Below are 14180 nucleotides of genomic sequence, written 5' to 3'. Positions count from 1 at the left end.
GCACAGGCTCCGGACGTGCAGGCTCAGCGGCCATGGCTCACGGGCCCAGCCGCTCTGCGGCACGTGGGGTCTTCCCAGACCGGGGCATGAACCCGTGTTCCCTGCATCGGCAGGCGGACTCTCAACCACTGCGCCACCAGGGAAGCCCAGGAGAAGCATTTTTAATGCAAAGAACAGAAGTTCTATCTTGGCCTGAGTTTCCGGAAACAAAGGGATCCCATCTCTTGGGAGATGTCCTGAAGACAGTGGAACACATAAACATATAGGAAAAATGTGTACATTCAGAAAGGGTTTTCATGAGAGTGATACAGCAGAGGACAGCCTCTCCAAGTAGAAAGTAGATCTCATTCCTACAAATGTGCTGGCTAATTAGTTCATTCCTTGGTCTCTCTGTCTGCCCATCCATCTGTCCATATATCAGACAATCAGTCAGAGTGTCAAGTAACATGCCAGGCACTGTGCTAAGTGCAAGGAAAAACTACAAAGACAAACAGAACCTAGGACCCTACTCCTACAGAGTTTCTAAATAGCGGGACTAAAAACAGTACATCCTGTCAGATGTTAATTATTTTGTAAAATAATATCTTTAAAATTATGAAATAAAGGTTTGCTTAATGAAAGACACCTGGGACGCACAGAAAAGTATTAAGAAAAAAAAATACACCTGCCACTCAAGGCCAACAATTCCTGACTTTTTCCTGGGTCTTCTTTTTTCTACCACATTTATAAATATATAATATATGATCAATCATACATAAAAAAAAAATATTATATTGCTATAATATGTTTCCAAGCATAGTCATACCTTGCCAGAATCTTGTATCATTTTGACGTTTTCAGAACCAAATTTATCTGAGTAAAGTTTAAGGAGTCTCTGAGAAATTTCTGACAGAGGTGTGAGTTTGGGTTCCTTGTAGATATACTCCTTTCCATCTTCATCTTCAAAGAATCCCTGTGACATAAAGCACAATTAGAGCTATCCCCAGATATAAGCCCAAGGCTTACCACCCAGGAAGGATTCTTTTGTTACAGGAGTTAACAACAACAAAAAAGGGAATGATTCTAAAAACAAAATCAGGCTTTCCGAATAGGAAGGAAAATGATAATAATGTGAGGTCTGGGTGCAAGGTAAAGGCGAAACACAAAATTGCAAACTCATCCAAGAATGCTGTCGTTAAGTGTTGAGGGAAATGAAAGATTGGGGATTCAAGACTGTGTTCCCTCGGTGAAGTCTAATCATGGGATTCAAGCCTGTTTCACATTCCCAAGGAGCAGAACTCACTAAGACTCACTAAGACATGACTCAGCAGCCTGCTATCTGCAGGCCTCAGAAACACTTCTCCTGATCTCTGCCGTTTACTTGGGATTTTACGGCATAAAAGGAAGCATTCTGGTCTGGCAAAAGTTATGTGAAGTTGGTGTAAATTATGTTTTGTCTTCCTGATGAGACAAATATTAAAGGGCTGTAGCATAAGATCAGGAAATATTTTCATTATCACCAGTCATCATCTGTTTTAGCACCAATCATGTCTCGATACAAGAAGGCTAAGTATTGCATGGGAAGTGAAAAAGGTTGAAAACTAAAAAGCCCAGATTGGGTTAATATTTGAAATAAATTAAAAAAAATTTTCTCATCTAAAATGAAAGAGAGAAAATGGTGCAAAAAACACAGTATATAAAAGAAAAAATGCAGGCTAACATGAAACAAAAAACACCCACATCAAACTAGGAGTTTAGATGCAGTAATTTCACTACATTACTTGCTTTTTATGTATTTACTGTAATTACCTCCACATCTGTTTCACTGTCTGTAAACTGGTATTGCTATAAAGTTATAAAAGACAATAAATAACAGGATAAATTGAAGGTTATATAATGCTCATAGAAAACCACACACCCTGAATAAATGGATTGTAATTTATACTATTTAATCATGTTAGAGACTTGGAGGTTAAACTTTCAGTTAAATTTAAATGACCCCTTTTCTAAAGGGTTTCTGAAATATTACAATGGTAAATCTACTTGCAGAGATATTGTATTATAAAAGATAGAGAAGCACAGGGACAAAGGAAACCACAAAGTCTTAATTTTGGTTTAAAACATGCAGTATAGACGTGTAAGGGAACAGGTGATTTATTTCTGTAAATGGAATAAAATGTTAATTTTGTTTTGGAGTTTGTAATGACTGGACAGATATACATACAGACTTGAAAAGGAAACTTGCAAACCACACTGAGGTACCAAAGATGCCGCTAAGAATATCTTATGGAAGGAGAACTTACCGCTGCCTTAAGAAAGTAATAAAAAGAAAGGAAGAAAGAAGAAAAGGCAGAAAGTTTACTACTGAGGAAGATAAGAACCATACTAAACATGACAAATTCATCAAATTAGCATTTCTAGAAAACAGAAAATTTACAAAATACCACTTTGTATACAGAGTTTAAACAAGAAAAAAAGGACTTGGGACGGCCTAGAGAACAGAGAGGAGGCTCACCTGTCCGAAGAAGGCTACTCGGAAGTACGTCCCCAGAAGCCTTCGGCCTGAGTGCATGACCTCGGTCACCTTGCTGTAGGCTCGGTGCAGTGTGTCATACAGATGGGCCAGCCTCTGGAAAGCAGAACAAACCCCATTTCTTCCCACTTGCAACTAGTAGAATTATTTTAAAATAACAATGAAATGATACTATATAGGTGAAAATTCGTTGGACTTGAGTTTCAAAAAAAAATCAAGAATGAATTTTGACAGCACAACTGGTAGTGATCATTATCCAACTGTTTTGTTTTCTACCCAAAGGGCCATCCTGCATATTGAAGACCCACTGGATCTCCAGTGCAGTAAGCCCATTCAGTCCTCTGATGACGTTTGCAGTCTTCGCTTTTCCTACTTCATTCCTTAGCTAAGAGGTGGAGTGCCAGAATTCCCACCCCTTGTCGTTTGAGATTTGAGGTCTGGGTAGAGGTGTGACACCTGATGGCTCTGAGGGTGGCGACTGCCAGTTTCACATGGCGGGTCAGAGGTCATTGCTCAAATGGCCTGCTTGCGCTTTCTGCATATAAGAATGTCTGGGGATGTGTGTCACTCCACTGTCCTCTCAAACGGGAGAAAACAAACCACTCAGATACCTCAAAATCCCTCCGCTTCTCGTAGATGGGGATGATGAGCTTATAAATGTCGGCGATCAGCTCATAGCGCTCGGCCTTCCAGAGTCCGTCTGCACACTGTTCCAGGAGCTCCATGAGCACATCCTGATCAAAGAAGAAGGCCCCCGGCCAGGAAAGAGTGTTACAGGGAAATTGGCATTGTGTTCCTTGCAGAATACATAAACGGTTAAGACGGCCAGGAAGAAAATTTCAAAATATGTAATATTTTAAAACACTAACTTCCATGTTTCTTTTTTTTAATGAGCTATTTTCCAAACATGTTTACAAACAGAAACGAAGGGTCACATTGTGTAACTGTGTAATAGTTAAATGCATGGAAAAAAATTGAAATTGATGGTTTCACACAGGCTCTCAATTTTTGTTCTTAGTTTTCTTTTTCTAAATATAATTTAGACTTTCTTCCTTTCTGAGGAACAATGACAATGCTGAGACATGGAAAGTCACTAAGCATGACTTCAAACCAATTTAAACATCTTAGAGCAATTCAGTAATGGAGTGTGGTAGGCACTACGCCTGCCTCACCAACATTCTTTCCCTTTTCCTTTCAAAATTTCTATCTACTTAAGTTTGCGCAGTCACCCTGCCTCCATTAAAGCCCTTGAACTTTGGAAGAAGCTAACACTATGACTCAAGGGCTGGGACAGGTGCTTCAGGTTTAAACTAACCAGCATAAATCTATCATCATGAATCTATCATGATGAATCATGATGAATCACTGCTTCATCATGTGACCTAAACTGGCCAATCAGGGTGAATTTTAGGACCCTTGCTGGGAATGCTGGGACAGATGCTCTCAGCAGACTGGACATCCCATGGCCAGCCAGGGGCCTGTCTGCCCTATTAACAGAGTGGAGAGCTCCTCCTCCGTTCCAAAGTAACTGTATCTTTTACCACTTTGTTAAACAATCAGATTGATTTGTCAATCCTCTGTGGAATTTACTAATGGGAGTCCATTTATTCGACCTTTATTTAAGCCCATTGGAGTAGGGTTTCATTAATGAGGTTGAGTAAACTTCATGTGCTTATTTGTCATCTATATAGCTTGGGTGAAGTACCTATTCAAATCTTTTCCTCACTCTTCTTCTATTGGGTTATTTTCTTATTGTTGGGTTTTGAGAGTTCTTTATATATTTTGCATAAAAGTGATTTATAATTTTCTCCCAATCTGTAGCCTGTCTCTGGATTTTCTTAACAGTGTCTTGTGAAGAGCAGATGTTTTAAATTTTGGTGAAGCTCCATTTATCAAGTTTTTATTTTCTGGATTGTGCTTTATACATTACATCTAAGAGATCTTTATCAAGTTCACAAAGATTATCTCCTATGTTTTCTTCCAGAAGTTTTATAGTTTTGTATTTCATATTTAAGTCTAGGATCCTTTGATCCTAGAATACAGTGTAAAGTACAGGTCAACTTATTTTTCCCGTATGAATGTCCAGTTGTTCCAACACCACTTGATGAAAGCCGGTCCTTTCACCATTGAAGTGCCTTTGAATTTTTGTCAAAAATCAACTGACCATACCTGTGTGGGTCTATTTCTGGCTTCTCTACTTTGTTCCATTGATAGATGTGTCTGTCTTTGTGCCAGTATCACACTGTCTTGATCACTACTGTAGCTTTATAGAAGGGTTTCTCCACATTGACATGAACAATATTTTGGGCCAGATAACTCTTTTTTCTGGGGGGCTGTCCTATGCATTACAGGATGTTTAGCAGCATTCTTAGCCTTTACCCACTAGATGCCAGTAGCAGTAGCACCACCCTTCCCCCTTTTCCCAAATTGTGACATTAAAAAACCTTTCCAGACACAGCCAAATGTTCCCTGGGAGAGAGGGGGCCAAATCATCCCTAGCTGAGAACCACTGCTTTATCTTGAAATCAGATAGCACGGCTCTTCCAACTTTTTCAAAATTGTTTTGGCTAGTCTAGTTCCTTTGCTTTTCCTTATAAATTTTTGAATCTGTTTATCAATTTCTACCAGAACTCCAGATGGGAGTTCGATTAGGATTGCTTTGAATCTGTAAATCAATTTAGGGAGAAGTGACATCTTAAAAATACTGAGTCTTTCGCACCACTTATTTAGGACTTCTCTGATTTCTTTCATCAGTGTTTGGTAGTTTTTAGCATACAAATCTCTACAGATTTACACCTAATTTTTCAACGGTTTTGATGCTTTTATAAACAGTACTGTTTTTTAATTTTGATGATTGTTTTTTTTGGAGTAAAGGCCTTTATTTGAGTAAGATTTAAAGTCATCCAGCATACCTGTTTGTAGGAATTATACAAAATAATTGTTAACAATATGGTGAAACTATGGTATAAGAATCTCTAAACGTGAAGGTTGATCGATTTCTGTACACTGATCTTATGTCCTATGATCTTGCTAAACTCAGTTTTAGTAACTTCTCTTGTAAATTCTTTTGGGTTACTTCTGTCACAAAAGACAACTGCATCTTATGTCAATATACGCAGTTTTATTTCTTTTTCTTACCTTACTGCACTGGCTAGAACCTGCAGCACAATGTCGAATAGGAGTGGTAAAGCAGGTATTCTTGTCTTGTTCCCAATTTTAGGGGGAAAGCATTTAGTCTTTCACCATGAAGTATGATGTTACCTGTAGGTTTTTCATAGATAATCTTTTTTCTTGAAGAAGTTCCTTTCTACTCCTAGGATTTTTTTTTTTAACTCATGAATGGATATTGAATTTTTTAAAATGATTTTTCTGCATCTATTAAGATGGTCATAAGACTTCCCTTATTTATTCTGTTAATATGGTGACTTATATTAATTGGTTTTTACAGGGTTGGACTAACAGTGCATTGTCAGGGTAAACACCACTTAGTCACAATATATTCCTCTTATTTATATAGTGCTAGATTAAATTTGCTAATATAGTTTTTAAGGCTTTTATAGTTGCCTTTTAATATGTTTGTATCCTCCATAGTTCTGTAAATAAAGGGCACGACCTGTGTTTTTCATTACCAGCCTAATGTTTCATTATAGTCCTAATGTCTACGGTTCATAGGTCCAAAGAAAATAAACATTTTAAAAGCAGTTGTGAATCAATTTACCAGAAAATACTACCTAACTGACTTAAACAAACCATCTTTAAAGCAAGACATTTAATTCCTATGTCATATTTACAACATACAAGTCATAAAACTGTCATCTGTGTGACTAAACGCTGTACCAATGCTTATAAAGAGGTATATCAGTTATCTCATACTTTTATTGTAGGTCTCATTAAGTGGAAACACTGAAGCCAGAATATGTAGTAATTATCCTAACAGCTATAGACAAAGAAAAAAGTCAGTAAAGGTCTTAACACCATATCTTTTCTTTGTGCATTTGTATTATGAAGTTGCAAAACCTCTCTCTGTTTTCTCTTAGTTTTGTCTCAAATCTTTTCCAATGGAGAATCTATCCAGGTTAAATATGACAAAATTTTATGATTTTTCTCATACTTCTCTGATTATAAAAAGCTACATAAAAGAAAAGCATAAAAATAAAACTTGTATAGTGTCAGTGTCAACGTACTTACTTTAGCATATTTGTAAAACTGGGAAGGTAATAAAGGTCTAATCTAATTTGGTAGTTGTGATGATCAAATAAAATTTTATCCATTAAAATGCTCTGAGGGCTTCCCTGGTGGCGCAGTGGTTGAGCGTCCGCCTGCCGATGCGGGGGACATGGGTTCGTGCCCCGGTCCGGGAGGATCCCACATGCCGCGGAGCGGCTGGGCCCGTGAGCCATGGCCGTTGAGCCTGTGCTCCGCAACGGGAGAGGCCACAGCAGTGAGAGGCCCGCGTACCGCAAAAAAAAAAAAAAAAATGCTCTGAAAACTAAATGCTATATGTAATTAATAGGCCAGTTAAACAAATTTCTCTTTTTCAATCATCACTTTCTACTTTGTATTAATTTTTGAAAAATGGTATCTTACTTCTACTGGGTAATGTAATATCCCACAGTGCCACATACATATTTGGTAGGCAAGAATTTCTTGGATGAATGAATCGATCTGCATTTTTGTTAGTAATATAACAATATTACTATTAGCTGTCCTTCGCTGTAGGGAAACGAGTCCTTTATCAAAGCCTTGCAATTCTTACATATCTTAGACCACAGACACTGCACTGGGTATTTATTGAGCATCTTCATTCTCAGTGATGCTGTGGGACTACAGCAGAGGTGAATGAATTCTGAGAAGACCCAATTTCCCATCAGGGATGAGAATGCTGTACAACCAAGGAATTCTTCTGATAACAAAATAGTCAAGGCATGGAAATTTACCCATCTTAAAGCTATTCTTAGGTTTAACTTACAGACTACTCATTTGGCCCCTTCTTTTCTCACTACTGGGTTTTGTTCAAACTATAGTATGGCTCACACTGTAGATGTAAACACACAGTGATGACACCCTATTTATTGTGGATGGGATCAGAGAGACCTAAAGGTTCTTAACTCCATGCTTAGTAGTTACAGCACAATAAGACTCTAGAGTAACTTCAATATAATCTCATAGAAAATTGAACATTCTTCTCAAAGAGTTATAAATGTTATAACCAGGCACAGTCACTACCACATCATTAACTTGATTCTTTCATTCATTCATTCATTCACACATTTTACCAAGAAGCTACTACATACAAGGCACTGTACTCGACACTGGGTTTATAAAACAAACCTATATAAATAAAATTGAAGTTTCTGTAATTTATAAAAATGGCTCTGTAGATTTTTACTAAATGTGGGCTGGGGGTGGGTTTGGGATAGTTTATCAGGTTATGTGGTATACATGAAACTGGCTTTGAGGAGGAGGCCCTCAAAGACACAGAGAGGTTGTCCTTCGAAGCAGCTAGAACTGATGGACTAGAGACTCATGACCACCGACTGGAAGAGATTTGACGTGCATGCTAAGATACTGAGGACTGAGAAAACCACAGCGATTTCAAATACATGCCAAACTGCAAGTCAGAAGGAAGACACTCTGAACTGAGAGCAGTAGGCATTTACTGACTTAACAATAGTCTGTGTGTCTCTGAGTGAGTCCAGGGGAGGCCAAGAATCACGTGAAGAGAGCACTTCCTGCTCATAAAGCTCAGATCTCTATGCAGATCCATAAAGAGATGACAAAAGATGGTGGTGAGTGTGCTGATAAATGCGCAGGGAATCAGGGATGCAGAGAGGAGCAGCACCTATCCAGTGATGGGGGATGGGGGGCCATGGAAGGTTGCAGAAAGTGATGACTGGCTGAGTCTTACACAACATCAGGAGTTAGTGAGGTGAAGGTGAAAGGTGGGAATAGCAAGGAAGAGGGGGGAGACATTCCAGGGAGAGGGAACAGCCTGGGCAGGAACGTGGGAGAGACGGCAGCACGGTGTGTGAGAAATTTATAAGTAGTTTGAGGGCCAGAGTATAAAATCTGAGTCAAACAGGGCAGACAGATGAAGTTGGGGAGGTGGAAAGATTAAATACACAGATTAAATAGCCACATTCAAAAGTTTTCTAAAAATAAATTAATAATTGAAATAGATAATTTTATGAGAAATGAAAATGCACACAGACATACATCCGCTATCACAACAAGGAAGTATTATATAAGGAAGATGTTACTTGATTTTAAAATGATGTTCTGTTTATACCTCATAAGGCGTCTGTGTATAGCAGCCTTTCAGGTATATTTTGAATGGTTCTAGATTTAGTCACTTAAATATATATCAAATAGAGTTTATGAGTAATCTCCTGAGCCAAATGCTCCTTATTGTGAGACTAAGATTTGAATACTACTTTTACTCATTTGTCAAACCAGAAACACAAGGAAAGTTTAATAATGATGAAACCTGAATTCTTGTGGCATATCAATACTATGGACAATTCAGTTCACTATGGAAAAATCTGCCATATTTGGTACAAAAAAGTAAACTTCAACCAGGGACACTTCCCAGAATGGTGGGAAAACAGTAATGTTTCATAGAGTGAATAGAGCTTAGTAAATAACTATGAAATAAGTATCACAATTTGATGGTAATTAAGAATTAGGAAATAATACATCATCAACCTATATATGCTACTAGACATTATTTTATCTTTTCTTTTGATTCAGGAGGCATTCAGGATCTATAGTGTATCAGTCTGAATATCGTTTTTATTGTAGAAAATGGTAATGTATACTATAAAAAGCAGAGTAGTTAGAGATTTTACCCAATAACAAACTAAAAATGGCTTTTATTTTTAAAAAAAGGTTAAGTCCTTCTCTCATAAAGGTAGAGTATGGATTACTGAGCATCAAAGCTTAATTTGGTAAGGTAAATTATTCAAGCTAATGTCAACTCTGTACCTAGACGTTTACAGCTGGTGCATCAAGTAACAATTCTTCGAATAGAAATAACCAGCAATCATAGACAGCTAAGTTTGAGAGACCATATGTCAACACAAAATTATAAAGAGTCATAAAAACTAAGACATCATAGTAACTAAACATCGGGGCATATATAAATAATATTCTCAACAGAAACTCCACGTATGAATTTACTTTGAATTCTCAGCAATCACTTGAAAACCAGAACTTACACTGACAGCGGTCAGAGTGGTGACCTTGAAAGGTGATCATACAGAAAGTCTGATAGTTTTCCCCCTTGTTTAAAATCTAAATGCCAAGTTATTTTTTTTCTAAATTGTCAATACACGCAAAGAACTAAAAGTAATCACTGGCCGGGGAAAAAAAAAACCTCAATGAGTTTTATGCACCTGGAAAGTACACATTTTATGATATTAGACTAGACTTAAAAAGATCTCAGTACACTAAGCTCGTAAGCCATTCAGGAAGCTGTTTAAAATGTAATTAGCCAGTCATTCTTAGGTGTGCCACAGCCATGCAGTTGATGGCACCGAGCACCTGTCTGTGGAAATAGCTCCCTAATGCTGTGCATGGGCGCATGTGTGTGCTTGAAAATGCATTATGAGCCTGTGCATTTGCAGGGTATTTAAAATTTTTTCACTTAAATAATATTTGCCCCATCTTAGGACTGACTGATTTAATTTAACCTTTCTTATGAAGCTAGCTATCTCTTTTATCTACCATTTGGGAATAACCATAAGCATGTGACCTGGCTCGGGCAATGGCATACATCATGGCATCATTCACATTTCTACTATATTATCGTTTCTCAAGATACAGTCGAAGATCCTTTGTATCGGAATAATCACCTGGGATGCTTGTTAAAATACAGATTCCCAGGCGCTACAGTCACCCAACTAAATCTGGGGATGGGTGGGGGTGGGTTAGAATGGGAATCTATATTTGTAACAGGAATCTACGTAATTTTTAAGCACACTAAAGCTTGAGGACTAGCACACTAGGTCAAACTTTCTAAGACAGGCACTCCCTCATATATCACTGAGCTGGCACATGGCACACAGCTAGTTTATGGAGTGAATCAACACATGTAAATGTAGAAATTTCTAAGCCACAAAGAACTGAGACAACTTTCAACTCAGATTCTAAGGGACCGTGGTTTAGGTGTTTCTCCTCAATGGCAAGAAAGCATCAGAAGCAGTGTTGTGTGCTGGGGCAGATCACATCATGATGACATCACATCATGCTCACCCTTGTCTCTCCAGCATAAGGAAGCTTAGGAAATATTTGCAACATGAAGCAGGGCAATATGTCCTGGTATGAGACAAGGTAGAGCAGTCAGACAAGTTCCATGGGCCACGTTCCCTACTGCTATTGTTTTCGAGAAGCATTATAAAAGTGAAGATATGCTATATAACTTTGGTGGTTCTAAGAGTATTCTCGGTCAAGGAAAAGTAGATGCTTAGACCACTCTACAGGGTTACAGAAAATTGCCAGGCTTGGATGAGATGTAAACAGAGGAACCACAGAATGTGTTTTGTTGCTAACTCTCTCTTGGGATGTTCTGTAGGTATAAACATTTTATGTTTGTTATTTCTGAGTAGATGCAGTTTGGCTAAGACAAGTCAGTGACCTGCCAGGTGAACCTCACCGTTGCTGGTCTGTGAAACAACACTTGAGGGTGCCAAATACAGTCGGTCCTCATTATTTGCTGTGGTTATGTTCTATGGTCACCACCGACACTAAATTTGTGAACACGGAACACCCCCTTCTTGGGGAAATACAGGATTAGGCTCCAGAGAGCCTCTGGTTACAAAATTTTTGGCAACTGATTAGTACATAACCTTGTTTTATGTGTGTTTCTGTTTAAAGACACCTCATTTAGTACATATTGTTGATTCATTAATATTGAACCCACGACCCAAAGCACTGTAACTCCGGCCTGAACAGAGCTTGTCTGACAAGTATTTTCTCTGTAAGGCACATCACCTTCCTGAGCTCAGGAACACTGGACAGCACTTCAGCACCATGCTAGGGGGCCAGAGAAGGACCCCTGTTTACAGCACGAGCTGAAACAAGGAGGCAGAGTGTTGCCTGTTCAGCCTCAGATGGGAACGTGTGGACTCAAATTTTTTGCTGCTTTGTGCCATGTCCCGAAATGACTGTAAAAGCACCTCAGTGCATGCTGATTCTGGGGTAACAAAGAAATTTTAGCAACTGGGCAAATAATGAGGATGGACTGTATTTTCCAGTTCCCCACTACAGTCCCTTTTGGCCCCGTTCCTCCCTCGCTCTGTGCCATGCGGGCCGACGCACCAGGACTGCTGGCCTGCCTGCTGGGCTCAGCCAGTGGAAGGCCAGCAGGAGACTGGTGGACAGAAGGAGAGTGTGGGGAGGGGGTGCCTCCCTCCCTGCCCCCATGCCAGGACTGAGCCGGGGCAGGCGGCCCCTCTGTGTAGTTTCTCTCTCCCCGCTCCCTTAGCCCACAGGTTGACAGTGGCAACCCAGCTGTTGCTAACCTCCAGGGTTCTGCAATATTCCTTGTTGGTTTCCCTAAACCCTGACCAAACTTCTCAAAATAGTCCCTTTGTTAGACTTGCTTCAATTTCTGAGAGTGCTACCTATTTCCTTCTAGGACCCTGCCTGTATGGGATGAGGGAGGGATCTCAAGACAACATGGGCTGCATGGAATTTTGACACCATAGGCAACTCAGAATTCTTCAATCTGCATAGGCTCCAATTTGTGAAACAAAATGTAAACAGGAATGGGACGTTTCTCTTTAATCAAAAGCAGCTGCGGGGGAGTTCGCTCTTTAGATCAGAGTCAAGGAAGATGGACTGCTACCAATAAAAACTCATCTGAGGTCTCCTCCTAGGAGAATTGTGCATTTTTAGGTAGCGCCTCTAAAATCATGTTAGGAGAGCATCTTAGACATTTAAATATATCTAATAATGCACATTAAAAGGGCAATGATTTTTATTAAACTATTGTTCTACACCTATTCCCATCAGCTTTCCCCAAAACTCCTCCTCTGGCAGAGATACTCGACTTTCCCTTTTTCTGGAAACTACGTGGCAGTTTCTGCTTTCGTGACTTTTGGAACACGTTCTTTTTTTCACTGCTGGCTAGTTTCACTCTTAATGTGCAGGGCTTGCTTGGGGCTTTACAACCCCCTGTGCCACATCCTAATCAGGATGGATCATCGTGCACTATGGACCTTGTTAAAGATTTACCAACTTTACGCTTCAAGGACAGGGTGGAAAGTCCATATTCTGAAAATAACTGATAAAGTTATCCCTGTCACATGTTCAGTTATTACTCAGAGCGGGTGCCATCCACAAATTTCCCCAATCAAGCCTGCCCTTGATTTCACAGGGCTCATTCCCTAGGCTGCAGAGACTCTTCCAGCCTATTACTTAATCTGATGAGCAAACCTGAACTTCATGTTATCATTCCAGATGACAGGTTACCCACAACTGTTTACTTTCGAATCTTTAATTGTTCTTGGCATTGCTGTTTTCCTTATCGAATCTAAACAAAGTGCTGCGCTCCGGAGGACTGACTGGTCAGCAGGGGACAAGGGTGGTTTCTCCAAGGAAACAATGCGTTCAAGCCTCTTTTCAGGGAAGAACCCAGTGCAAGCCCTCCTTGAAGCGAGGAGTTCAAAGCCAAGAGCGTGCGGGCCTTGTTGCCTAAGTGACAGGCACACACGTCAGAGTAAAAAATTACCATTGGGCCAGGCATTTCAAGATGGAGAAACAGCTGAACTGTTAAGACCATGTAATAACCAATTGGTTTTTTTTTTCCCCTTCAGAATACTTAGAGAACTTCATGTATTTTGGTTAAAATTATTTTAATTTTTAAATGTGAAGTCACTCAATATATTATCCTTCTTTCTCACAGTTAATTTTTAATTTAGAGGGTCATTTGAGACTAGACAATTTTTGGCAGTGGTTCTTAAACTTTTGAGGCTTAAGATCCATTTATATAGCATAAACATTATTGAGAATTCTTTAAAAATAGCTGAGAACTTTTGTATACATGGGTGTTATCTCTCAATATTTACAATATTAGGAATTAAAACTGAAAAAAAAGTAAAAAGATTTATTACTTTAAACTAAGATAATAAACCTATGACATGTTAATGAAAATAACACTTTTAATGAAAAAATAACATTTTCAAAAAAAAAATTAAGGAGAAGAGTGGCATTGTTTTACATTTTTTGCAACTCTGAGGTCTGACTTCGTAGGAGAAGCCTGGATTCCTGTCTCTGCTTCTGCATTCAATCTCTTCAATATGTTGTTCTGGGTGATGTAGACAAAGAAAATCCAGCCTCACAGAGATATTCAATTGGAAAAGTAAGGACCTCATAGACTTCCCGAAAGGGTCTCGGGGACCCCAGGACCACACTTTGAGAATTGCTGGTTCATGGATGGTCAGTGTCACGGGGGATGTTTGCTCATGGGCCCTGCTTACCAGCATGAACATGATCAAAAGTCCTGATATTAATTGCAGGACTTCCACATCATAAACACAAGTATAACAGAGGCAGAAGACGTTTACTCCTTTCTCTGTTCTTTCTCTCCACGTGAAGAAACACGCACACAGAAAATTGGCATTTGTTCAAATTCCTAGCTGTATTTCAGAACTCTCTAGTTTCAGAT

At 39.2% G+C, this 14180-nt stretch overlaps 1 protein-coding gene across 7 annotated transcripts in view; it reads right to left on the bottom strand.

Moving 5' to 3' along the window:
* The window catches only part of DOCK9 (dedicator of cytokinesis 9), a 175062-nt gene that overhangs the window by 16391 nt on the left and 144491 nt on the right, over nucleotides 1–14180 (bottom strand). For all 7 annotated transcript variants that reach the window (XM_024739809.1, XM_024739792.1, XM_024739820.1 and 4 more), the window contains 3 exons: nucleotides 3124–3246; nucleotides 2495–2608; nucleotides 806–952 (listed from right to left, as the gene is read on the bottom strand). In XM_024739809.1, coding sequence (XP_024595577.1) covers nucleotides 806–952; nucleotides 2495–2608; nucleotides 3124–3246 — 384 coding nt within the window. The remainder of the gene's footprint in view (nucleotides 1–805; nucleotides 953–2494; nucleotides 2609–3123; nucleotides 3247–14180) is intronic.

This window comes from Neophocaena asiaeorientalis, unplaced genomic scaffold (genome assembly GCF_003031525.2).
Source record: "Neophocaena asiaeorientalis asiaeorientalis breed wild unplaced genomic scaffold, Neophocaena_asiaeorientalis_V1.1 scaffold9, whole genome shotgun sequence".
Taxonomy (NCBI): Eukaryota; Metazoa; Chordata; class Mammalia; order Artiodactyla; family Phocoenidae; genus Neophocaena; species Neophocaena asiaeorientalis.
The sequence above is the reverse complement of the archived record's forward strand: the minus strand, read 5'-3'. Positions and strand labels throughout refer to the sequence as shown.